General features: G+C 46.7%; 1 protein-coding gene across 5 annotated transcripts in view; it reads left to right on the forward strand.

Moving 5' to 3' along the window:
• TMTC1 (transmembrane O-mannosyltransferase targeting cadherins 1) overlaps positions 1 to 26561 on the forward strand; it is a 186101-nt gene that overhangs the window by 124710 nt on the left and 34830 nt on the right. For all 5 annotated transcript variants that reach the window (XM_077339957.1, XM_077339959.1, XM_077339958.1 and 2 more), the window contains 2 exons: positions 454 to 567; positions 23074 to 23217. In XM_077339957.1, coding sequence (XP_077196072.1) covers positions 454 to 567; positions 23074 to 23217 — 258 coding nt within the window. The remainder of the gene's footprint in view (positions 1 to 453; positions 568 to 23073; positions 23218 to 26561) is intronic.

Consider the following 26561-nt stretch of genomic DNA (forward strand, 5'->3'; position numbering starts at 1 on the left):
CAGGCAGAGGTCTTTCACATTACCTACTACCTGCTCCTTACTAACTGCAGATTCTGGGGACCTTCTATATGCCAAGCAGATGTTCTTACCACTCAGCCTCCCAAGATGAGGGAGCCAGCATGGTGTACTGGTTACGAGCAGTGGCTTCTAGTCTGGCGAGCTGGGTTTGATTCCCCGCTCCTCCACCTGTAGACGTCTGGGTGACCTTGAGCCAGTCGCAGACTGAGCAGTCCTCTCAGAACTCTCTCCGTCTCACCTACCTCGCTGGGCCTGAGTTGACATAATGCAGTTTTATTTGGGATGACGAAAGTGTGACTCCCTCTGCAGTAAGAGGGTCGCTAGGATTGTCTTTGGGTACTTGTTTCCCATCACGCTTTGCTCTCGATGCTTCCCAGGATGAGGCGCGGGCTCATGAATTTTCACCACTTTTCTCGTGTGGTTTCTCATTCCTAGGTCCGGCGTGCAAACTCTGCCCCACAATGCCAAGGTGCACTATAACTATGCCAATTTTTTGAAAGACCAAGGTCGCAACAGCGAAGCCATCTACCACTACAAAACGGCACTCAAGTAAGTTCCTGGAAATCTTCCCAACACTCGCTTCTTTGATCCATATACCGTGTTTGCCGGCGTATAAGACGACTGGGCGTATAAGACGACCCCTCAACATTTCCACTCAAAATACAGTACTATGGGCCACTATGGGCAACTATGTCTATCCCAACTGAAGTGCACCCGGTGTATAAGACCACCCTCCCCACTTGGAGGCATGCTTTTCAGGGTCTTATACGCCAGCAAATACTGTAATTGAAAAGGGAGAAGTTGTAAGATGGGGGTCCCCAGCCTTTTAAAGCCGACAGGCTTCTTTTGAATTCTGGCATACATGATGGGTGCTGCCACAAAGTGGCTGTTGGAGGACACGGAGGTAGCCACAAAATGACCCCCCCCAACTCACTTTTTGTCATACAATGAAGATTCTTGCCTGGCGATGTCAGCTGCTTCCAAAGCAACATTAAAAAAAATATTGCACAGGCATCCATCTATCCATCCATTCAATCAGAAGTCTTGCTAGGCAGATGACCCTCCTGGCCCCCACCCCTGACAGTTGGCAGGATAAGTTTTGTTGGGTATCACAGTAGCTACGGGCACCAGGTAGGGGAAACCTCTTGTAGGAAATGAGTAGGAAGAAGTTGTCATAGAAAGAGTTTTCTCGACTTTCTTTATCGTCTGCAAAATGGAATTCAGGATATTTGCCCAGCACTCTACAAAGGGGCCATGAAGAATCTGTTGTTAGGAGAAACGCTGCAGTGTGCTTTGCAAAAGCAGTTTTTGTTTTCTACTAATATGGGCTGTGAGTGGTACGAGTGTGGCCAGAGGTCAACATGGAGATCAGACCACGGCTTTGCTGCCCCCACCCTTGAGCATCTTTGTAACCAGGCATGTGGAACAGATGAGGATGTGTTAGTGAAGCAGTTGGGCTGTTTCACTTGAATCCTCATATTTTATGAACCTCACTAATTCCCCAGTCTGATATTTTCGAAAAGAAAGGTCTCTATTAAGGAAAACCACATTTGAGTTCAGAAACGCAATGAAGAGAAATAAACTCTCAGCAGTTCTAGTATCGTGAGAAACCAGGCTGTCTTCTGTGAACCCAAGACTCAAAGTTCATCTCATTAATTGGTCTATCAGAATATTTTGCTCTTAGTCATTAACAAGTGCTATTTTTATTATTATAAGAAGAGTTGGTTTTTATACCCCGTTTTTCACTACCCAAAGGAGTCCCAAAGCAGCTTACAATCGCCTACCCTTCCTCTCCCCACAACAGACGCCGTGAGGTCGGTGGTGCGGAGAGAGCTCTGACAGGACTGGAGCAATAATATCAACACAGAAATTCTATACTAAACCAGCACTCTTAGCAGTAAGACTTTAAGCTAAGACACTCCTCTCCTTTAAGGTAGTTCCTGTTCAACTTCCTATTTTGGAATCTCTTTTGTTGTGGAGAAGTTGTTTGCTAAAAGCACTTTAAGGGCCTAACTATAGATGGCGCTACTATGTTATTTAGCCCCCCCGCCCCCAATCATGGGACTTAGACGCTTTGAACTCTCATGGTGGTGGTGGGGAAGCATTTGTACCCTTATTGTGCCCGTCTTTGTTCCCCATTAAATCATTTTTAACTGGAGAAACAACAACAAGAGAGAGAGAGAGAGGAAGAGTTAACTTTAGCCCCATTCCTCATCTCTGTTGCTTGACCCACATTCATTGGCTATTTTTTGCAGCTCAATTAAACATCATAGAATCAAATCCCAAATCCCTCTAGTGCAGGGGTAGTCAAACTGCGGCCCTCCAGATGTCCATGGACTACAATTCCCAGGAGCCCTTGCCAGCATTCGCTGGCGAATGCTGGCAAGGGCTCCTGGGAATTGTAGTCCATGGACATCTGGAGGGCCGCAGTTTGACTACCCCTGTTCTAGTGAACTGCAGTTTGCCCCTAAGACTCCTTATGCCAGCGGTTCTCAACCGCTCTGTCTCGGCGACCCCATCAGAGCAGCTGTGGGGCGGCGGCTGGCAGGTGGGCGGCGAGGGCGGGGCAGGAGAGGGAGGTGCCGCGATGCCTGGAGGAGCCTCTGGAGAGGCCAGCCCAAGGGTGAGGCTTGGTGGTGGCGTAGCACAGGCAGACAGGGCGTACCAGCAGCAGGCGGCTGCATGGTACGGCTAGGCAGGGCTTGGGGGACGGCCATGGCAGCGAAGCTGGGCACCTTGGAAGGCGGCTACACCCACAATGTGCTGGGCCGCAGAAGCACTCCCCGCCGTCTTCCACTGCTGCCTGCAGCTGCCAAGGCCACCAATCTGGCAACCCCAGGGAAGGGTCCAGGCGACCCCAATTGGGGTAGGGACCCCAAGGCTGAGAACCACTGCCTTATACCCTTTCTCCTTATTATGCCTTTCTTCCATCTTTGAAACCTGAAGTATGCAAGAAGAGTAACTTGGCCTGGACAGGATGCCCTGGTGAAACAGCAGTCATCGTCTGCCCCCCTGAAAGCCTTGTTTCCATCAGTACACAAGACAGACAGGCGTTTATATTTGCACTGACAATAGGCTGATGTGGATTAGCGCTTCTCATGCAAAATTAATCAGTTGGTAAATTAGTTCCCAGGTAGGAGGCAGCAGCGACTCTGCAGGCTTTCTGGCAGCCTCCCATGGCTGCTTTTCATTTTTTTAAAATAATAAATTGAGAGACTGTTGCCGTATCTCCCATGCAACACGTAATTTGGCCCTGAGCCCAAAGTCTTTAAGGTCGCGCAGAAAGTGCTTTTCATAGTAAACGGCTTTGGGAAAAAAAAAAATTGACATAGCCAGATATTTCCATTTCAGAACCAGATGCTTTTAAGTTTTTAATGCGGAGCCAAGACAAATCTAATTGCTTTACTCGCTAGATTTTAAAAAAAAAAAAAAAGCTCACTCTCTTTTTTGGAATTTACTAAATGACGCAGTCTTAATGATCCTTGTATAAGAATGAGCCAAGGCAGAGTTTTCATAAAGGAATTGATGCAGTTGCTTTGATCTGTTTCTCTTAAAGCAGTATTTTGAGGGCTTGATACAGATGCCGGGGCATATCCCAAACTCCCACACCCCAAACTGGGATGAAGCTGAAGGTTGCAATCTTATTTTGAAGTGCTGGGGGAACAATCTCTGTTTACTCAGATTGAGATGTCACACTCAGGTGGCCGGGTCTGCTTGGAAATTTTGGGAATGGAGTTTGGGGAGGGGAGGGGAGGGACCTCAGGAGGGTGTGATTTTATTTATTTATTTTTATTTTTATTCATTTAGATTTACATACCGCCCTCCCCGAAGGCTCAGGGCGGTTTACATTAAAACTAGTCAACAATACATGAAACAGTCTTCGTTAAAAACATACAGTAATTAATAACAGCGGTTGTAACAATAATGCCACAAAGTCCACCTACCAAAGTAGTCATTTTCTCCAGAGGAACTGATCTCTATCATCTGGGAACCAGTTGGAATGCTGGGAGATCTCCAGCTAGGAATAGGCTACCCTGTGGCCATTTGGAGTCAAGGCGTTCCATACCTAGAAACCTTCAGTCACTCCTTGCACACAAAGAGAGGAAGGAGAGGCATAGCAAGCATTTGTACCCTTCATGGGCACCTTCCCCAAATATCCCCCTCCCCCGACTCTTAGGCTGAAATGGCTGCAAGTAATTGATGACTGTTCAGTTTCATGCCCCTCCCCCCACTTCACTGTTCAGTGAAATGGCTGCCAGCCATTTAAACCTAGCAGCAGGGCAGGTCTTTTTTGCTCCCCCTCCCTGCTTAAAAGAGAGCGGTGATCCCCTGCTTTCTCCCCACTGCAGCAAGCCACGGCGAGGGGAAAGGGGATCTAGACTGGCTAATTCGGTTCAGGCATTTCCAGCTTGGTTCAGTTCACGAGCTGACCCAAACCAGAATTTTTAGGTTCAGGCCTATCCCTAGACCTTAATATGCGTGACAGCTCAATGCCCCTGACTCTGTGTTTGCATTATGACTCCTGTGAAGCCTAATTGCAGTCTGGGATGGATTTTGGTCAAAAAACACGTTGTCAATGGTCATATTGGCCTATGTAATAATTTTTTATGTGGGACACATCTTCTGGCGTGCCTTGTCAAACAAAAATGATTTCCGTATTCCCGCTCACGGAGCACAGCAGACGATGTAGAGGGCCCGGCTAGTGACTGTGCCAAGCCTGGGGGCCTAGCTAGCCACTGCACGCCCATCAGGGGCCAAAGCACTGGCGGAGGCCCAAGGAGAAGGTAAGCAGAAAGAGTAAGGGAGGGGGGGAGTGAAGGCAGTGTGTGTGTGTGTCTACTTGGGTGGGTGGGAGGTGGGGAAACCAACAGGTAAAGGGAGAATTGAGAGAGTGGGAAGGGAAGGGAATCTGTGCATGTGTGTTTGCAAGTGAGGGAGGGGGAAGGAACCAAGGAGGTAGTTGGGAAACCAGCAGGTAAGGGAGGAAATGAGGGGGAAGGGAAAGGAGTCTGTGTGAGTGACCAAGTAGCCCCAGAGCAGGTATGTGTCCTACATATCCTCTGAGACTCAGACCTTCAGCAGATTTATTTAATAGGTAAAGGTAAAGGTATCCCCTGTGCAAGCACCGGGTCATGTCTGACCCTTGGCGTGACGCCCTCTAGCGTTTTCATGGCAGACTCAATACGGGGTGGTTTGCCAGTGCCTTCCCCACTCATTACCGTTTACCCCCCAGCAAGCTGGGTACTCATTTTACCAACCTCGGAAGGATGGAAGGCTGAGTCAACCTTGTGCCGGCTGCTGGGATCGAACTCCCAGCCTCATGGGCAGAGCTTTCAGACTGCATGTCTGCTGCCTTACCACTCTGCGCCACAAGAGGCTCATCTATTTATTTATTCATCTATTTATTCATCTATTTATTTAATAGGCCCAGCCAAAATGACAGAATACATTATGCTAGCTTCTGAGAACTTTTGATCAGACCAGGGTGTAGCAAGATTGAAAGTGGAAGGAGAAGGAGATTTTCCAAGATTTTAATACCTTTTCTTACCAGCGTTTGTCATTAGATGCCGACGAGCTCACAGGCTTCTAGCTTAGTTGCTGAAGGTGTTAGATTACAGCTCTTGCATTGTGGGGAGAAGAAGGAAATGGTGTTGGGGGACATCTCAGAGCCTGGCAAGGCTAGTGTCACTCAGAAACCCATGTGGGAAGCGTAGTTCTCCTTGCAAGTGGATGGAAGCACTTGATAGTCTGTATTTTAACTATGGTTGAGATGAATTTACTGGTGTTCACAAGGTATGTCAACATGAAGTTAAATCAGGTTATGACCTTGTATCAGCAGTATTTTCCCAGTCTCTTCCCATCCCGTTGACAAAGCTCTCTCTTTCGGCTGACGTTGGGTATTCATATAATAGAAGACAAAGTTGTGAAGAGTCATATTGACCCACACAAATTCCAAAACAAGAAACAAAATCCATGTAATATGAAGAACAACACTAACGCCCAGGGTCCTATGTTCTCAATGTGGAAAATCTGCTTTATCCCTCTCCATTAAAAAAAACATTCATACCACTTAATCTGATGAAGAGTTCTGATGAGACCTAAAGTTTTGCACAATATTTTGTGTCCTTTCAGTTGACCCTATTCAAAGGTAGTAGGTGGATTTTGCTTCTGGGTTAAAGTCTGGCCCCTGCACGACTCCTATTCATCCTGCTCATAATACAGCACATACCTCTCTATTCATCCTACTGACAGCGCAAATGCTTAGCTTCTTCTATAGGCCTTTAGTCCGGCTGTCTGCTTCTGTATTAGCCTAAGTGCATAATAATTGCTATCAGAGATTCCCCCCCCCACACACACACACACACATACATATTCAGCCGTGGTGCTGTCTCCAACTTGGCAAAGCTTTAATCATGCAGGAAGCTGAGGACTGATTGCCAGCAGTGCTAATTAAGCATCATTAGGTATATAGCGCATCATACTCCCCATTTGAAGAGCATTGTGAGCATGAGCTCGCTCGGTGCTTTATGCCTTGGGTGAAGGACCGGCTGCACATCTTCCAAAGTTGCTGGCGGCTGCAAGTTCTCCAGCAGCGGATGTGCGGTTGCTTGGCAACTTGGAAATGAAGCTGGAGTTGCCCAATGCAGATCTGTTACCTTTCTCACTCTAGCAGCTCAGCTAGGTGGGCAGAAATAAGCATGCAGGTATGTTGATTTCTGTGAAGTTGGAGGATAGTCTCAGCTGGCCAGGAAGCCCGTGGTCCTTGAGCAGCAGCGTTCGCTGGCAGGGGCTCATGGGAATTGTAGTCCATGGACATCTGGAGGGCCGCAGTTTGACTACCCCTGTCCTTGACAAATGGTTAACAAGCAGAGGCCAATTTGCAAGAGTCAAACTAATCACCTGCAATTTTAGGAAAGTGAGCCTGCTTTTGGAACATGGATTATGATGCTGGGCCTTGTGATGTTAGGTCAGCCCAGTTCTGAGAGGGTAGAAGAGGGAACGTGGGAATACTCTTGTCAAGAAATGTTGCGTGATTTTAGTACCTAGATGGCCATGCTTTGGAACAGAGGTAAGAACTGGGGCAGGAAAAAAACCAAGGAGATAGCCTGTTGTAGCACTGTGGTACTTGAAAGACTAACAACATTTATCCCAGTACAAGCTGTCAGATACTAACTCCATGGTGAAGGAAAGTGCCATCAAGTCACAGCTGACTTATGGCAACCCCATGAGGTTTTCAAGGCAAGAAATGTTCAGAAGTGACTTGCCATTTCTTTCCTCTGCATCTCAGCTCTGGTATAGCCAAGTACTAGCCAGGGTTGACCCTACTTTGGTCCTAGGATCTGATGACAGTGGGCTATCCTATCTGAAGATATGAGCTCTGTCTTATGAAAGCGCACACTATAAAAGATTTTAGCCTTCAGGGTGCCACTGGTATTCTGTTTTGGTTTTTTGGCAGGATAAAAGTTGTTGTCTAGAGATTGCATTGGGCAGTCTTCCATTCTTGTCATACATATTTACCACTAGAATGTGTGTGTTTTAACCTACTTGAATGAATCCCTAGTCACTAATTCTTCTTCATTGCTGTTTGTTTTAATACACTAATTGAGGGTTAGCTGGTATGGGTTATGCTTCAGGTGACTTTCTAAACCAAACTGACTTATTTTTAGAACAAGTGTGATATGACCAAGCAGCTGGGACCATGTTGGGATTTGGTGAGAACTTTACTCAATTCAAGGGGAAAGCATCCATCCAAAAAGATATTTAGGAAAAACATAGCGCCATTTCACCTGGAACATTGGAAGTTTGACAGTGCTCTAATCTCCAAAATAACTATCAGTTCTATGTGGATTGAAACTGGGAATTATGGTTCCCAAACCTATAGTGACTGTCAACCAGAGGTGTTTCTGAATGAAGATGATGGGTGGACTGTGATAGCACCAGTTAAGTCAGGACTCTTCCTGGCGAAAAGATGTCTTATAGTTTCTTCTTCTTCTTCTTCTTCTTCTTCTTCTTCTTCTTCTTCTTCTTCTTCTTCTTCTTCTTCTTCTTCTTCTTCTTCTTCTTCTTCTTCTTCTTCTTCTTCTTCTCCAAATTTATTTCCCGCCACTCCTGAAACCAGCTCGTGGCGGAGCACAATTGTCCATAATAAAACCCCAATAAAACCCCCTGGGGCGTAAAAGTCATATAACAAGAAATCAAAACCTCCAAAGAACAGGGCCATGTATCCCAACTTCCACTCCCCCCAGCAATATCTAATAGAGGAAGTGGGAAGAGGGGGCACAAATGACACATAGCCAGGCTGCTGCTTAACACAGTAGATTGAAGTTCAGGGTCAACTACTTCAGAATCACGCCGTTGTATTTTTAAGCTCCTGCTCACTTTGTTCAAACGGAAGTTCTGTTCTAAATCACAAACTTTATTTGGATCTTGCCTCAGTTTCCAAAAAGGCTTCTCAAGTAGCACAAGAATGGAATGGGGAGGGCCTTTGCTGGAGCAACAGATGCCCACAGCTGTCTTGGTCGTCCTGCCTGGTCACATGGTTGTATGTTCCAGGTTAAAAAATATCTTACTTTCCACACATTTCCCTACGGAAGGAAGTGCATACAGCTCAATGAGGAATTTCCTTTGAGATAGTGGGGACTTTGGAATGAATATTGGTATGTAGATTTATATAACATGAGGCGTTATTATAAATATAAAGCCCAGCTGGATATCTACACCAGAAACAATGTAAAATAAAGCGCCAGGCAATATCTGCATTGAGGAACAAGTCTTTGAAATGAAGATTGAGGTGGAGGTTCAAGACAGTATGCGGTTCAAGAACGAACTCCCGCCTTTTTCCCAGGGGGCTGGAAAAGATGTAAAGCACAGCGCCGTCTGGTATACGGCTGGAGAGTGAAGAGTACAAGGCATTCATATGCTTTTAGAATGCTGTCTTTTGGATGCTCTGTCTGTGATGGACGGGCCTTGTTTCCTATGCTTGTACTTTGCAGCTTAATCCTAGTTTAGAATCCTGGTTTACTAGGTGGGAAAGCAATAGCCAATTAGCTGTCTGCTGTCTGCACTTGGAAGGCACACCAAATTAGAGTTTGGATGAAGACTTCACCAGCCGGGAAGTCTCAGTTGTACTCTGTGCGTGCAGGTAAGAGGAAAGAAGCATTTAAGGTAGACAACAAACCCTGTTCGTGCTCCTTGAGGGCAAACCAAGTTGTGATCTGTGAATGCAGCCTTTATTTCAGTTTCAAAACTGTTGACTCCTGCCCTATTTGTTCTTAAAGGGAGAGGAAAGAATGCAAGATAGGTTATAACAAACAAAGGATCTATAAGGAATCTTACCTCCCTTGTTTCTCCTTCCCTTGCTATCTTTGTATCCCCTTTTGCATTCCCTGCAGCTTTTTCTTCTTTCCTGCTTCCTACCCCCCCTCCACTTTTCATATGTCACCCTCATTTGCTTCTTGCCTTGCTTCCTCCCCTCTTGGAGCATCCCCCCTGCTTCCTAGTCTTCCTTGAGTCCCTCCATTCCCTCCACAAATGGTCCTTCTCGTCCTCCTCCCCTTCCCGTTGTATTGAAACTTCCAAGTGAAACTGCAGCATCCATTTAGGGTTACCTAAGCAACCCCTGACAACATCATGGCACGGCATGCAGTTGCTTAGGTAATCCAGAATGGCTGACAGGATCTCATAAGGTAATTGGTTTGGGTGGGGTCATACAAGCCATGTAGTCCAATCTCAATGCAGGATCAGACTAAAGCATCCTCGATCAGTGTCTTTTACGCTTAGAAACATTTTATCCCCTGTGGGTTTTTTTAAATTAACTTTATTTTTTAACTAGGAAAAGAGCCCATTGTAAAAGAAATACAATGGGCGCTAGAAGGTGGGGGCAGAGGGAGGGATAGGGGAGGGGAGGGCAGCGCGCGGGAAGGAAGCAGACCTTAAAGCGGAGGCGTCGTTGAGGGCGGACGACGGTGGCGGGGTGTCCTTGGCTCCTTGGCGGGTCCTTGATGGCCATCTTCGACTGCGGGCAGGTATTCCGGAGCTCTGTTGTCGCTAGGTAAGGGAGTCCCCGCCAGGCGCGTGCAGGGCTGCTGGCGGGGACTCCCTTGCTGGTGGCCTGACGCCTCGGGGACTTCGCTTCGCGCCTGCCGATTGGTCCCTCTGATTGTCCGGAGGAAGGGGCCAATCGGCACCCTTCCTCATCCCGGACACAGCCCGCCTTCCAAGGGATTACTGTTTTATTTAGTCCATGGCGCCCGCGGTGCTGCGGGCTTGTGTTAAGATAAGTATATATATTTTTGCTGTAAACCCGTAATATCCCGCAAATTTGCAGGGAAATCTTCCTTTTCTGTATCTGACCCCATTGTGTGGATTTTTTGATCCTCCCTCTAGGGCCAGGTTCAGAACTAGATATATCGATACAACGTCTGAAACAAAAACTCTTGAACGTAGTGCTTTATTAAGCACAGGTCATTGTCATACTGTAGGTGGTGATCACTTTTTACAAAAGACATAAAGCATAAAAGGACCGCTGCCGTGTTGGAGCAACCCAATGAGGTATTGCTGAGCCGTCGCGTGGGTTGTTGCAAATCTGGAATCGCACAGCGGGGAGCCCGTCCTGTTTTAAAGTAAACTTCTCTGCGCAAATGTATTGGTCTGGAAAAACTGTTTTTCCCCTGTGCCAAGCGCAGATGTGTAGTCTAAGTCTACCTTGAAAGGCTCATTCTTTTAGGGAATGCAAACTGAGCTGTGTCTAAACCAGAGTTCACGAGTGGTTGATATTCTGGAATGGTGATAACGGTTATAAACCTTTAAGCTTACTTGCAGCGAAGCAATAAAGACAAATCACCACAATAGACATCTTTGGCAGCTTGCCAGCTGTGCTGTAGCAGGCCGCGGGGGAAAGGGAGGGTGCTGTTTTGCTGTACTGCTTTAGAAAATGATGCCACAAAGCCGCGTGTACTGTCGAGAGGTGAAAGTTTATACCCTAAGGCAGAGGTAGTCAACCTGTGGTCCTCCAGATGTCCATGGACTACAATTCCCAGGAGCCCCCTGCCAGCGTTTGCTGGCAGGGGCTCCTGGGAATTGTAGTCCATGGACATCTGGAGGACCACAGGTTGACTACACCCGCCCTAAGGTACCTTTTAAAAGACTTGCTGCTCTAGCACAGTGGTCCCCAACCTTTCTGAGGCTGGGGATCGGCAGGGCAACTGCCTTGCCCGCGCATCACGCATGCGCGGCCGAAATAACGCATGCGCTGCACTTTCGCGCATTCGCGCATGTGCGATTTCGGCCGTGCATGGCGCATGTGCGCATGTGCGGCGTGGCCCTGATTCTATATCCCTGCCCTCCCGCAGTAAGAAGCTTCCCGAGCCGCAAGCTTGCAGCCTGGGAAGTTTTTTACTGCAGGGGGGGGCGGGGAGAGGGAGCTGCGGCCCGGCACCATGGCCTTCGCGGCCCAGCACCGGGCCACGGCCCGCAGGTTGGGGACCACTGCTCTAGCAAGTTCTCTGTTTGACAGTCCTGTGTGTGACGCCCTGCTGTAATACGATGAAAGGATAGTCACCTTTGATGGAAATAAATAATGGCTCATCATTACATCGCATGCATATTATATGTGCAAAAGGAAAGAAAGATGGATGTGGGGAGGCTCAGTTTCTGGCGATGCCCTGAATGTTTAGTGTGCTGCTGGAAATGCTTTCTTACTTAATTATAAGTGTTTCTCTCCCGTTCACTGCAATGTTGCTTATCAGCCGCATTATGCCTCCTTCAGTGCCATTCCCATGAATTGGGGAAGGTCATAGCTCAGTGTAGAAGCACCTTTTTTGGATGTAGAAGGTGACAGGTTTAATCTATGGCAACTCCAATGGGAAAAAAAGACCTCTGTAGAGCTGAGAAAGACCTTCACCTCCAGATAGCTGCTCTGGGCAGGCAGTGTTGACTCAATTGTGTTGGACCAGTGGTGTGGATGGCTCTATATAAAATGTCTCCCTGTTATCATGTTTGAGTACTGCTCCCAAACTGAGGAAAGAGGGCGAAGCACAAGAAATGGGCCAGCTAGGCAATTAGAGGATGTAGTAATTGTATGGCTGCGAAAGTTGGACCATAAGGACGGCCGAGTGTCAAAGAATTGAGGCTTTTGAACTCTGGTGCTGGAGAAGACTGTTGCGAGTCCCTTGGACTGCAAGGCGAACAAACTGGTCAGTCCTAGAGGAGATCAGCCCGGACTGCTCCTTAGAAGGCCAGATCCTGAAGATGAAACTCAAATACTTTGGCCACCTCATGAGAAGGAAGGACTCCCTGGAGAAGAGCCTAATGCTGGGAGCGATCGAGGGCAAAAGAAGAAGGGGACGACAGAGAATGAGGTGGCTGGTTGGAGTCACTGAAGCAGTAGGTGCAAACTTAAATGGACTCCAGGGAATGGTAGAGGACAGGAAGGCCTGGAGGATCATTGTCCATGGGGTTGCGATGGGTCGGACAGGACTTCGCACCTAACAACAACAAGTAATTGTTCACTTTTCCAGGAGATGACTGAGCAATTGGATTCTATCTCTTGTGAGTTCTAACTGCAGCTACCTGTCAGCAACCAAAGAATGCTTATTTCCAGTTGAATCATCTCAGGTCATTTTATTTCTGTCCATATCACAGTTGGCGTTACCAACACGGAATGTTACTGCTTTGACTTATGTTATTGCTTTGGCTTATGCTCATTTGTCTCGAGTTGCAACGGTATTGTACATTGACACAGGCAATTACAACTCAAGGTTTGCAATGTTGAAATTTTTTCAGCTGCTTTAAAAACATACATTGTTGGGGATTTTCTAAGGGGAATTGGTGCGTGGAAGTTTCTCCAGGTGTGGCTTCAGATTTGGTGCGCTGCCACAGTGCCTGCTAAAAATGAGAAACAGCAGTTTGCATTCAGATGTGTGGATGTCATTTCATGGTCAACGAGTCAGCATATGCTGCATTTTCCCCTTGACTCAGTATACAGGTAGCTGTTAGCTTGTATTTCTCTCTTTCCAGTAAATTTGCCATAACTTTTTAGCATGGTAGATGTCATACAGCTTTATTTCTTCTTACCTATGTGAATTTCCAAATGTGTTTACATTTTTTCATTTGTGCGGAACGCAACAGCATTTAACTTAGTTTTTCCCCCATCTGCATTTTTCTTTTGTACCCAACCATTTTGGCAGCTTCATAGTATGCCAGAGTGTCTCCTGAGCAAAATAGAAGACATCAGGGTATGTCACTCCTCTGTTCTGGAGACTGACAAATCTATCATCAGATGCACACTAGCCTTCCAGTAACTCCTCTTCTCCATGGATCTACATGGATCCACAAGCCTCCACAGAAGGACCATTTTAATGAATTGTCAATTGCTTTCATGGCTGGAGACAACTGGTTGTTGTGGGGGTTTTTGGGCTGTGTGGGTGTGGTCTGGTAGTTTTAGTCCCTGAAGTTTCCCCAGTAAGCCTGTTTATGCACTGGGAACTTCATTGCCCCAGCTCTCGTGCAGGAGCACAAATGAGGCACATCGGGCCAAATACTCCCCCATGTGGGTGCAGGAAGAGGTGGGGCAACCTGCCACAACTAAAACTCCAGCCTGCAGCCCGCCATGAAACCTCCAGTGCATAAACGGTCTAACTGTGGCTGGCATCTTCAGAGGTAGGGCACAGCAAGATGGGAATCACACACTGTATACTCTGGCATGGAGAGATTTCCATCTTGCCATGCCCTACCTCTGAAAATGCCAGCCGCAGTTGCTGGCAAAACAGCAGGGACTAAAACTAGCAGTGACACAGCCCAAAAAACCTACAACAACCAACTTAATGCTTTCTTCATCTCTGCCAGAGTCCTGGTTGGGAGTATCCATGTCCTGAAAAAAATTATTGGACAATAACAAAGAACATTTCTGAACCCAGACAGGAACAAAAGAGGCTATCTAGTACAGATTTCTGGAGAACCCATATTATGCTGTGACAGCCCCACAGTGGTTACCAACATCTGCAAAGTCTTGAATTGCACTCTCAAAGAGGTGTGGATGTTGCAATAATTGTGTGCCATCAAGTCACAACTGACTCTTGGCAACCTCAGAATCATGGGGCTTTCAAAGAAAAATATGCGCAGAGGTGGTTTGTCATTGCCTTTCTCTACATAGCAACCTCAGTCTTCCTTGGTGGGCTCCCATTCATGGCCAACCCTACTTAGCTCCCAGTTGTTAAATCTGAGGCTATCTTCAGCAGCTCAGCTGGGCAGTAGCAGAGATATCAGTATTGTAACAGGGTTTCTATTGTGCCTTGGGTAATTCAAGACAAAACGGGCTGCATTCTGTGATTGACGCCTTTAGAAATTAGATGGAATTTTGCAGTCTGTTGTACCCTCACCTGGGTTGATGCTGAGCAGACCACCTAGCCATCTGTTTTCACTCCAACATTCAGGTAATCTGAATTATATCAGAGGCTCCAGTGCTTCATATGGAAGCTTCTTTCTTGGGTAACGGTGAGGAAAAAGACCTTATGGTCCTTCCTACGCTACAATTCTTGCTGCTAAATCAGTCTTTGTAAAATGCTACGTTGGTTTTAGGGCACAAGAGCAGATAACCAATTAACCTATTGTCTGTTACTGAATATAGAATTATTAAGCACATTGAGAAACAAAGCTTGTTAAGGGGAAATCAGCATGGTTTCTGCCAAGGCCTGCCTCACCAGTCTTTTGGAGTTCTTTGAAAGGGTTAACAGACATAAGGATGATCAGATAGACATGGTTTACTTGGGATCTCAGTTGCTTTTGAGGTCCCTCGCCAAAGACTTCTGAGTAAATTTAGCTGTCATGGAATAATGGAAGAATAAGATGAATGTTCTAGGAAGCCACATTGGGAAGGTGTTGGCCTATGTTCCTTCTTTGTTGGCCTGCTAGGACAATTAGTAATGGCCAGTGTGTGAAACTTGATGCTGGATTAGATGAACCACTAGTGTAATCCAACAGGGTGTCTTTCACGGTTATGATATTTTTGAAGAAATGTTGTTTGCCGAGCAGTAAATATACTGTAGCTCAGTGGTATCGCGTCTGCTTGGCATGCAGAAGGTCATAGGTTCAATACCTAGCATCCCCATTTAAAAGGATCAGGTAGAAGATGATTTGAAAGACCACTATCCAAAATTGTGGAAGACCACCACCAGTCAGAGCGGACAGTAGCGACCTTCATGGACTGATGTTCTGATATAGTATACGGCAGTTTCATGCATTTGTCTGTCCAAATTCTTGCAGATCTCCTTTAAACCCGTGGGTTTTTTAATATATAGTAGGAATAAAGAAATTTGCTATGTATAAACTGACCTTCTTTGTGAGACAAGTTGGGGGCAGGGAAGAGTTGAGCTATTGTTGTGAGTTGCAAAATCGTGTCCAACCCATTGGGACTCCATGGACAATGATCCTCCAGGCCTTCCTGTCCTCTATTATTCCCCGGAGTCCATTTAAATTCGCACCAACTGCTTCAGGGACTCCATCCAGCCACCTCATTCTCTGTCGTCCCCTTCTTCTTTTGCCCTCGATCGCTCCCAGCATTAGGCTCTTCTCCAGGGAGTTCTTCCTTCTCATGAGGTGGCCAAAGTATTTGAGTTTCATCTTCAGGATCTGGCCTTCTAAGGAGCAGTCCGGGCTGATCTCCTCTAGGACTGACCAGTTTGTTCGCCTTGCAGTCCAAGGGACTCGCAAGAGTCTTCTCCAGCACCAGAGTTCAAAAGCCTCAATTCTTTGACGCTCGACCTTCCTTATGGTCCAACTTTCACAGCCATAGATTGCAACTGGGAAGACTTGAGCTATATATTAAAGAAAATACCTTGACTATCAGGTGGTACCGTCTTTTAAAATGAAACCCGGGCAAATACTATTTATTTAATTAATTTATTTATTATATTTATATATATGGAGACTGGTTTCCTGCTAAGTTTTCCCACATGGTCCCTGACAGTGTTCTTATTTGTATTTAAAACTAGCAATGTCTGGGTTCATTTAAACTTCATGAAATTGCCCTCTGACTTTGTGTTCCGAATACTTTTCAGCAAGGGGCTCGCAGGTGTCCTGGGGCACCATCTGGGAATTCTTTCTGGGAAGAATTAAAATGCCAACGCCATTATCCCACACTTTTTGTCGTTGTTGTTATCGTTCCGTATTTTATTTTTACAAGGCTAGAATGTTCTGTGGCGCGACGCCTGCAAAAGCTGTAGCTTTCGTCTTTTTTGCGATGTGTTAAGTATTTTCGATACCTCAAACAGATTCCAGGAATGATGTCTTAAAGTTGGGTCTCAAGGCAGTTATGGCTGTGAAACATAAATGATTCTTTTTGTCACAAGAACCAGGCGTTTCAAAGCGTTGCTCGCAGAGGCGCACTTTGATGCCTGGGCCGAAAAACAGCCGTGGCCCTGAACTAAATTTTCATGGGACTCCCGAGCCCCATCTAGGTATGGGTTACCTCATTCTTTTCGGTCCTGGAAAGTATTCTATGTGCTTCTCTGCGGTTCTTTAGTAGTCCACAACCATGGGCAACATGACAAAGAGCCAGGCAGGGAACAGCATCCCTTGGTGATGACCTTCTCGAGTTCATTGAGGGTTCACAAGGTTGGGTCTTCAGTCTGCGGCTGGACGTTGCTCACAATGAAGACCCTATATGCCTGCTCCAGAATTTCTGTGTAATGGGATATGCATATGGTGGCTAAAATAAACATGCTCATGACCGTTTGAAAAAATGCCATAATGCCAGATATTGCCATGACCTTGCATATACAAAGTGCTTCTTCTCGCCATCAGGTAACAAGACCGCCTAACAACATGCGCTGCTATGCACGGCTCTGACCCCTGGCACAAAATACAGTCGGATGTTAGAATCATAGAATCATAGAGTTGGAAGGGGCCATACGGGCCATCTAGTCCAACCCCCTGCTCAATGCAGGATCAGCCCAAAGCATCCTAAAGCACCCAAGAAAAGTGTGTAGAATACTGTAGAATTCATCAAGTCTCTTCTAAACAAAGCTTTATGATTTGTGTTGAGGCGGGACAAGATGAACCCTGGACTGGATCATGGAAGGAATTTGTGAGGTGACGGGGAATGGGCTTCTGGAAGCATCTTTGAGATCTCTTCAGATTTCTGAACTATAGACTACGGAGGTCCGTTCCCTTGAGAAAATGGCAGCTTTGGAGGGTGGACTCTGGCATTTTACCCTACAGTAGTCCATTCCCAAACACGAACCCTACAATTTCCTAACCCATAGCTGGCAACACTGTTGACCCCAGGTGAACTGGTTTCTCATTACAGAACTTTCCTGCTTATGGGTTATTTTAACAGAAAGAGATAATTAGAAAACAAGTCAGCAGCAATATACCTCCTGCAGTATTTGGCACAAGAGCAAATCATCGTAGTGGTTTCTGTCATACTCAGGAAGGACATGGGGAACATGAGAAAATAGTTCTCTGTGCACAGGGTATGTCTTTGGCTTTATGGAAAACGCTCAGTTGAGGGAGATTGCCATTTATTTTTAGTTCCCACTGAAGTGAAGTTCCTTTCGTATCTCCTCAGTGCTAATGCCACAGCCTGCTCCCCACCCCTTCCACCAGTGAGAATTCTAGAACTTCTTCAACGTAAAATATATTTAAAAAGCTGCAGCATGTTTTTCTTCTCCTTTTCATCATGCCCTGTGGTTTAATATCTGCCTACAGAGGGGTTCCTTGCGGCTGCCGAGTTGAAATAATTCTGTCAACACTGCGGTCATCTAAACACCCTGGGAGAGAGGTTTAAAATGGTGCAGCTCTCGGCTGGGCCTTTACCTGGATCCCTTTGCTGCTCAGACCAACAAAGAGGCTTGATCTAGACGTTTTTATGACTTCTTAATAGCAAGTGAAAATTAAGAGACTTGTAACAAAACTCAGCACCTGTTCTTGGAGCTGGGAAAGCAGCCAAGCGCGAACTCAAGCCGGATGGGTTGTTTTGGCGGCTGCGATGTGGGGGGGGGGGGTATGGTAGCTCAGAACTGGGACGATGAAGGGTCTGTTTATGGGTGCCAGCCTAAGTCCTCAGGGACCAAGCAAATGTAAAAACTGTCTTTGGGTAGATCAGGCTTTCTCAACCAGGGTTCCGTGAAATCCTGGGGTTTCTAGATGGCCCTGGAAGGGTTTCCTGAATGGGTGGGAGTTAAGTAATTTTCAATATTTGTTAAATATTTCTTGGGCGATATGACCATTCATGGTCATGTTGATCCACCCCAATGGCCAATGATGGGCCTGGAGGGGGTAGGAAGGGAAGGGGCCCCCACTGGGCGTGTACACAGCTATACTTCCCAAACATATTCTGCATACTCGCACCACGTCTGGGGTTTCTTGAAGCCTGAAGAATGTTTCAGGGGTTTCTCAATGGTAAAAAAGCTGAGAAAGATTGGGGTAGATGGTAGGGAATTAACTGAGGTGAAATACGTGGATGGCCGCCGACCATGTGGGTGCTGAACTCTGCTTCCTGGTCAAAAGAGGATCACCAGACATAGTCATGTGCTTGCTTTCTAACTGCATGAAGCCAGAGAGTTTCATATGGTGGTCCCCTAGAGAAGCTTACAAGTCACTCCCTCATCTCAAGGAACCTCTGCTGCTGTGTTCCCAGAATATACACACACACAAGCAAGGTTTTTTTTTGTGTGTGTGTTGTGTTCCCTGTAAGTCCTTTCTCTTGTCCTGACGGTCTAATCTAACTGAAGAGAGGCTTTAACATTTTGCTTCTGTGACATTCTGGGACGCACGGTGGCATTTGTAGCTTCATGTAAACTGGTAGCTAAAAATATGAAAATAGTACTGGCTGCTTGGTACTGAGGTAGAAGAAGAAGAAGAAGAAGAAGAAAAAGAAGAAGAAAAAGAAGAAGAAGAAGAAGAGTTGGTTCTTATATGCCGCTTTTTCCTACCCGAAGGAGGCTCAAAGCGGCTTACAGTCGCCTTCCCTTACCTCTCCCCACAACAGACACCCTGTGAGGTGGGCGAGGCTGAGAGAGCCCTGATATCGCTGCTCGGTCAAAACAGTTTTATCAGTGCCGTGGCGAGCCCAAGATCACCCAGCTGGTTGCATGTGGGGGAGTGCAGCATCGAACCTGACATGCCAGATTAGAAGTCCGCACTCCTAACCACTACATCAAAATGGAGGAAACAGGGAAATAGTCATGGCTCAGTCTCAGAGAACCAGTTTGACATGCAAAAAATGTGGTAGCTCCAGTTTTAAAAATAAATAAGTGCTCAGGGACTCTGGGAAAAGGCCTTTAATGCCTGGGATCCTGACTTAAACAGTACTGAATTAGCTGGGCCCGTAGATATCAAGTCTGTTCTGATAATGAAAGGGCATCGACAGGCAATTGTGCTTTTAATGGACTTTATTGAACTGCCAGCCATAAGCTGAGAGAGGCGGAGCGCTGTTCCCTTGGAACCCTTCCCCTAGGAACGCAGCTCCGGGTAACACAGTTCCCCTTATCGTGACAAGTCAGCTTCTGATACTGAAATATGTACTTTTTATAAAAGCAGCATCAGTGATCACCCTTTAAGGTGGGAGGAGACGGGAGTAAGGATGCCAGTCTCTGGGTGGGGACTGGGGATCTCCCAGAATTACAGCTCATCTCCCGGCTACAGAGGTAAGTTCTCTTACAGCATGGCTGGCTGAACGATGGCCCCCCAGATGTCCATGTACTACAGTTACCTCAGGGGCTTATGGTTATTGTAGTCCATGGACATCTGGAGATCCACAGGTCAACCACCCCTGACCTACAGCAAATGGATGCCTTGTAGGGTGGACTTTATGGCACTGTACCCTACTGAAGTTCCTGTTTTTTCCAGGTTCCACCTCCATCTCTCCCAGTCTACAGCTGGCAACCCTGTTCCCCACCCCCACCGCCTGCTGATGACCAGCGAGGACCTGACAACCCAAATGGGAACAAGGCCCCTCACCTCCTCCTTCAAACTCCTCAAATTGCTTATCCCTCCCTACCCTTAATACTTCAGCTTCACGCTCCTGTTCGTCTTATCTTGCATCCTCTCCTAACATTCTTTTTTTGCTGCCTGAGTTCTTACACAACTGGCTCCAGGACTGCTGGTCCTCTCAAAAACAATTCCTTTCAGTCGGGCTCAACACTCCACTTCTGACCGGGCAGTGATATCAGCGCTCTCTCAGCCTCACCCACCCCACAGGGTGTCTGTTGTGGGGAGAGGAAAGGGAAGGCGACTGTAAGCCGCTTTGAGACTCCTTCGGGTAGGGAAAAGCGGCATATAAGAACCAACTCTTCTTCTTCTTCTTCTTCTTCTTCTTCTTCTTCTTCTTCTTCTTCTTCTTCTTCTTCTTCTTCTTCTGTCATGTGGTCTCTGCCTAAATGCAGACCTCCTTCTTTCAATGCTCTGGGCATGATAGGGAGCCTGTTATCACTCTTAACTAGTTCACCAGCACTTGAATTAATAACAAATTAAAGGTTTTGCTGGGTTATAGGCTGTATCCAGGACAATGTTAATTCCTCCTTCCTTCCCTCCCTGCCAATTGATTGTGGAATTCTTGCTGCAGCAGAGTCCCACCGAAGAATCGGTCTTGCAGATCTGTAAGCTTCTTAGATAGCAGCGGACTGGTTTCCACTGTTTGGAAATTGAAAATCCATTTGCATCTTCTCTTCGGCATCCCGTGAGTTGAATCAGCCAGCCGTTGGGTAATCGGCCGCCACTTCTGGTTTTACCGCGAGCTCAGTGAGGATCCGGCTAGCCTGCCTCACGGTAAACGGGGAGGGGGCAGTAATTGGCAGCCGAAGTTTTGTGCCGGTGCTTACCTTTAATAGTTCAAGGCCAGACTGCCGCAATTTATTCTGACAACCGCAGTGGCAACGTTGAAGGAATCCTCTGAATAATTCATTTGGCCCCAAGAAAATATCCTGCTTGTCTTTTGTACAGAAATCAAAGCCAGCCCTCCTTTAAAGTGCATTTCCAAACCTCCCCCTGCCCCCCACCCCTACCCCAAGAATAATGAATTGTGCTATTTCAGGTCTTTTGCTACAGTTATTAAGAAAAGGTTTGTTTCTTTAAAAAAAAATTTAAAAAATAAAATGTCGAGGATTCCAAAACTGATTTTTTTTCCGAAACTGGCTCCCCCAGTGAGCATTTTAATGAAATGCAGCTTCCTTTCATAAATAATGCAGCACTTGGTGTTTGATTAGGTGAAGTGAAGAGGACTTTGCCCCTAATGAGATCCATAGCGAAAGAGATATTGCTTGCAGATGGTTGCCATTACCAGTGATACATGCAGCCCCTTGTCTCTGTGCGTGTGCGCCTACGCCTTTGTAAGACGGAATCCAAATTGGAAAGCTGCATTTCATCATAAAAAAAACCCGTGGGAGGCAGAGAGGCTGTCTCTTTTCAAGCACGGTTGCCCTTTATAGAATCCTGAATCCTAATTGCAGTACACAAGATCACCGAAGGTAGGATCCCCTCCCCTTGAAAAGTAGACAGGAACAGGAACGATCAGCGGTTCTCTCTGTTGGGAAGCTCTCAGGCAGAGGCAGGCTTTAGAAGAGAAATCTCTGGTAATGAGGGACATTTACCCCTTGCAAGGGGAGCATATATTCAGGTCTTTCTTTTGAGCGTTGGGTCTAACAAAGGGCCAAATTAGTTGACAGAGAGAAGAAGGAGAAGGAAGAAGAAGAAGAAGAAGAAGAAGAGGGAGAAGGGAGAAGGAGAAGGTTCTTATATGCCGTTTTTGTCTTCCCGAAGGAGTCTCAGAGAGAGAGAGAGATTGTGGATCTCGTAGCTAAATCTCAAAAAGCTTCTGGCACAAGGAGGGGATTTTAATTTTGATTATTAACCCCCCCTCCCTGATTAGCTCTGGCAGGAAGAAAGGATGGGACCAAGGCAGGGGAATGAAACCATGCAGAGGTGAAAGAATTATTCTCTTCTTCTCTCCCCTATGTGTACCCAAGTCATGGCCTGCACACCTAACGTTTAGCTTTCAAAGGCGCTAGGGTGATATAATTAAGGGTCTTTCAGCATCTCTCCTGGCCTGAAGGAGGTGAAACTGGATCCCACCAGGGTCAGACCCTGGCTCTAGCCTGGTGGAATGCACTCCTAAGGGAGATCAGGGGCCTCAGTCAGTTCCACAAGGCCTGTAAAACAGAGCTGTTCCACCAGGCTTATGGTCAAGGTCTGAAATGACATCCACCAAGGAGGCTGGCCTCGCCGCTGGGAGAAGGAGGAGGAGAAGAGTCAGAAGATAGGCTCTTTGACAAAGGACTCCCCTGCCTCGGAATTTTCTGGTGGGGGTATTATTTGGAACAATGGTAAACATTTACAATTTTTAATCCTGTGTGTTCTATTCCCCCCCCCCCCCGTGAGTGATTCAGAAGGACAGGTTACAAATTAAATAAATAGTATTTTAATTATATTTTTGTTGATCCAAGGTGGCTTTGTTCTTAATGGAGCTAGACTTCAGTCCAATGGCATCTTAGAGCAGGAGCAGTCAACCTGTGGTCCTCCAGATGTCCGTGGACTACAATTGTAGTCCACGGACATCTGGAGGACCACAGGTCGACTATCCCTGCCTTAGAGGCCATCAAAAAATTCCAACTAGAAGCCTTCAAGACTCAAAGCTCCCTTCAGATCTAGCTTTGCCACTGCAAGCCAACATGGTTACCCTTTGAAATTTGCTCTTAGAGGGCAGCCATGTTTTCTGTCTCCTGAAGCAGCAGAATACATCCCCCCCGCCTGTGTGGGTTGAGCGTGGCGAAGACAGAAGCAGCTCCTATGGCACAGTCTTTGTGCCTTCACCTGAATGCTTACAGGGACAGCAGTCTGATCTCACTTTGGGGGGAAACGGCTTTCCTGTCTTGGAAAGTGCTTTCTGCCCGCTTCAGCATCCTTTACTAGCGTCCGATGCCCCAGCTGCATTTCCTTCCGTTCATTTATTCATGTGGAAAACTACAGTCGTTTTAGGGTTCACAGGAGGGTGCGCTGCAACGGTTTGGATGCCTGCTCGCAGCAGAACAATGAGTTTCCTTTTTTCCGTTCTTCTGATAGGTTGTACCCTCGCCACGCAAGCGCTCTGAACAACCTAGGAACGTTGACCAAAGACCTGGTGGAAGCAAAAGAGCATTACCGAAGGGCCCTTCAGTTAAATCCGCAACACAACCGAGCTCTCTTCAATCTTGGGAATCTGCTCAAGTAGGTGTTGGGTTCTCGTTCCGTTCCGTACCATTTTAAAACTGAGACAATGGCATCACAAGTCAAACCGGTGAGAGCCGGAGTGCTTAAGAGGACTTCTTCCGCCAACCTCTGGTTGAGGCCAGCACAGACATGAGTAAGCAACCACGGGCCTCCCCCTACATACACCCCCCTTTCTCACTGTTACATCGGGAACTGTCCTGATAAGCACTTGGCTCATCCATGATTACGGCCAATTGGTGATGGGGGAGGGGGGGTCATTAACCCTAGCATAATGTATGCTATGCATTATTTTATGGTTTTAAAGTGGTATCTATGCTGTGAGTTGCCCCGAGATGCTGAGTGAGGAGCAGGATATAAATCAAATTAATAATAATCTGGAGGTCCCTTCTATGAATATGGGGAATTGGGTTTTATTCCCCACTCCTCCTCTACATGCAGCCAGCTGGGTGATCTTGGGCCAGTCCCAGTTCTCTCAGCCCCACCTACTTCACAGGGTGTCTGTTGTAGGAAGAGGAAGTGAAGGCTGCTATAGGACGCTTTGAGACTCCTTTGGGTAGGGAAAAGCGGGTTATAAAAAACGACTCCTCTCCTCCTCCACCCAGTGCCTGCCTGAAATTTCACAGCACCAAGGTTTGCTGTGAGTTCGAGTCCTAACGCCGTGACACTTTTCACCTGCATCTGACAAAATGGGCTGTGGTTGATGAAAGCTTAGGCCTCGTTGCAGTTCATTGGTTAGCCTTTAAGGTAACCCAAGACTTGTTACTGTGTCTGCAGCAGACTGACAGGGCTGCCTTCATAGAAGTATTTATTTTATTTATCTAATTTAGATTTATATACCGCCCTTCCATACGGCTCTGAGCAGTTTACACATAACATCATATAACATGATTACATAGAACATTGCAACAATTATAACCAATATTTATATAGCAATATATAACAGATCTAACAATCATAACATGTCAACCAGAATAATATTTAACAGGAACATTGACACAGCTTTGGGTTGGTCAGATTCTTCGGTCGTGGGAGGAGGTGTCGGGGGGGGGGCAGTGGGTGTTTTGGGGCTAGTTGGCCTCAAGCAAATGCCTGGTGGAGGAGCTCCCTTTTGCAGGCCCTGCGAAATTGTGAGAGTTCAGACCTGATCTCTTCAGGGAGTTCGTTCCACTAGCTGGGGGCCAGGACCGAGAAGGCTCTGGCCCTCGTTGAGGTCCGACGAAGCCATCAGAACTGGCCACAGAAATAACCATTGGAGGATAATTTCTGTTTCTCTGCTGTGCATTTTGGTTCTGTTTAAGCTTCTGTCTCATCTGATACCGGGAGGGGGGGGTAGATGATACCATGGGAAGAGGGAGCAGTGTGGAAGTTGCTCTCCCCAAAATCTGTCCCCCTGAGCTCCCAGGGTCTTAAGGTAAAGGTAAAGGTATCCCCTGTGCAAGCACCGAGTCATGTCTGACCCTTGGGGTGACGCCCTCCAGCATTTTCATGGCAGACTCAATACGGGGTGGTTTGCCAGTGCCTTCCCCAGTCATGACCATTTACCCCCCAGCAAGCTGGGTACTCATTTTACCGACCTCGGAAGGATGGAAGGCTGAGTCAACCTTGAGCCGGCTGCTGGGATTGAACTCCCAGCCTTATGGGCAAAGCTTTCAGATGGCTGCCTTACCACTCTGCGCCACAAGAGGCTCTCCCAGGGTCTTAAGCAGGCTAATTTCTCATCTCCCCCACCCCCCTCACTTTCCCTTCCATTCTAAACTGCATTCAGTGTTTTATCCTTTCTGGGGTAGTTTCAGCCCCCATCAGGCCACTTACTCAAGGTTTTCCCTCATTTCCTTTTGGTTAATTTACAAAGTTATATTTTCATGCATACCTGAGGAGTCCCCTGGGCGTGTAGATGCCTCACTGTTGTCAGTAAGTGACCTGGTTTGGCTGCCTTCATCCTGCACAAAGGGACTATTAGATGCGGTGATGTTTTCAGAGAGAGAGTTATTCATTGTAATTCAGTATGTTTGTTTTGTAGCCCACAGGATGAGATATTTCAGGCATGTCACATTTTGTCCTTTGACAATGAAGAAAAAGAAAAGAAAAAAGGGAACCACTTCCAATTTCCATTTTAGCCTTAGGAAATGCATCCATAGCTTAGACGTTGGAGTGAGATAATGTAATGAAGGGTTTTCTTTTTAAAAAGGGAAATCATATGTCATCATTTTCTTGCCCTCTCTGTATAACACTAAAGCGTGGGGAAAGAGAGCTGGTGCAAAATCGTATCGAGACGTAAAGTGACAAGACTTGAATTTCCGTGTCTTCTGGAAGACTTTAGAGGAGATTGATTGATTGATTAGACTTATAGGCCACTGCTCCCACGCCTGCTGGCTGACGGTGGCGTATATTAGTTAAAAATGAATATTAAAACACCCTTCCTACCCATCCCCTGGTATCCTACCCCCATCCTACAATGACACACCACCAAGAGGGGGGAGTGGGTGGAATTATGAAAAGATAACTCGAAAAGGGAGAGGGAAGGTCTTCAGCCCCCACCCCCCACCCCCCGCATACACACACACCTGGCTTCAACCAAACACCTGGTGGAAGAGCTCCATCTTGCGGGCCCTGTAGAACTAACTCAGGACATGGGATCCCCATTATGACTGGAGGCTCCCCAAAGGTTGAGGGGTGTTGGAGGGGTAATGAAATGCAGGTTGCCGTTAGTCAGATCTACAAATGCAGCAGAACACAGTAGCTGACTTGGAGAGCAATCCAAGTACTCAGAAATAAATCCTGTTTTGCTCCATGGGGTTTATGCCTCGGAAAGTATTCTTAGAATTGCAGCCTATCTCATTCCAGGCTGCCAGCAGTAAATGTCATTTTTATGTTGCCCCAGGTTTGTTTGTTTAAAAGGGCTTCCAAGTTGAAATTGAAAACTAGAAAGATTCTGTTCCCACCTTTTCCTTGAGCTATTTTTCTACTGGTGGGGAGTTATTTTATGAAGAGCATTTAAAAACACACTAGTATTCTCTCCCCTGTACTCTGAAGGGCATCTGCGTCTACTGCGTCAGCTCAGGATTTGGGCACTTGATTGTGGTTCATGTCCCAGGATTCTGAGTCTCCCCCATGGGTTTGCTTGTTTCCTGCTTCTCTCTGGCCATTTCTGCTGGTTCCCAGAACAACCTTTCCTGCCTCCCCCAGCTATCCCTGATGACCTTATTGAATGGATTTTTCTAAAAGATTTTACATCCTTTGCTCTCTGGATTCTGTCTAAGCTGGTTTTCTCTTCTGTCTCCTGTGTCCACCATCTTTGAGAGGATCAGGGGTCTATTGCACACGAAGCAGAGGCATGTGTG

Source organism: Paroedura picta, chromosome 5 (assembly GCF_049243985.1).
Source record: "Paroedura picta isolate Pp20150507F chromosome 5, Ppicta_v3.0, whole genome shotgun sequence".
NCBI lineage: Eukaryota > Metazoa > Chordata > Lepidosauria > Squamata > Gekkonidae > Paroedura > Paroedura picta.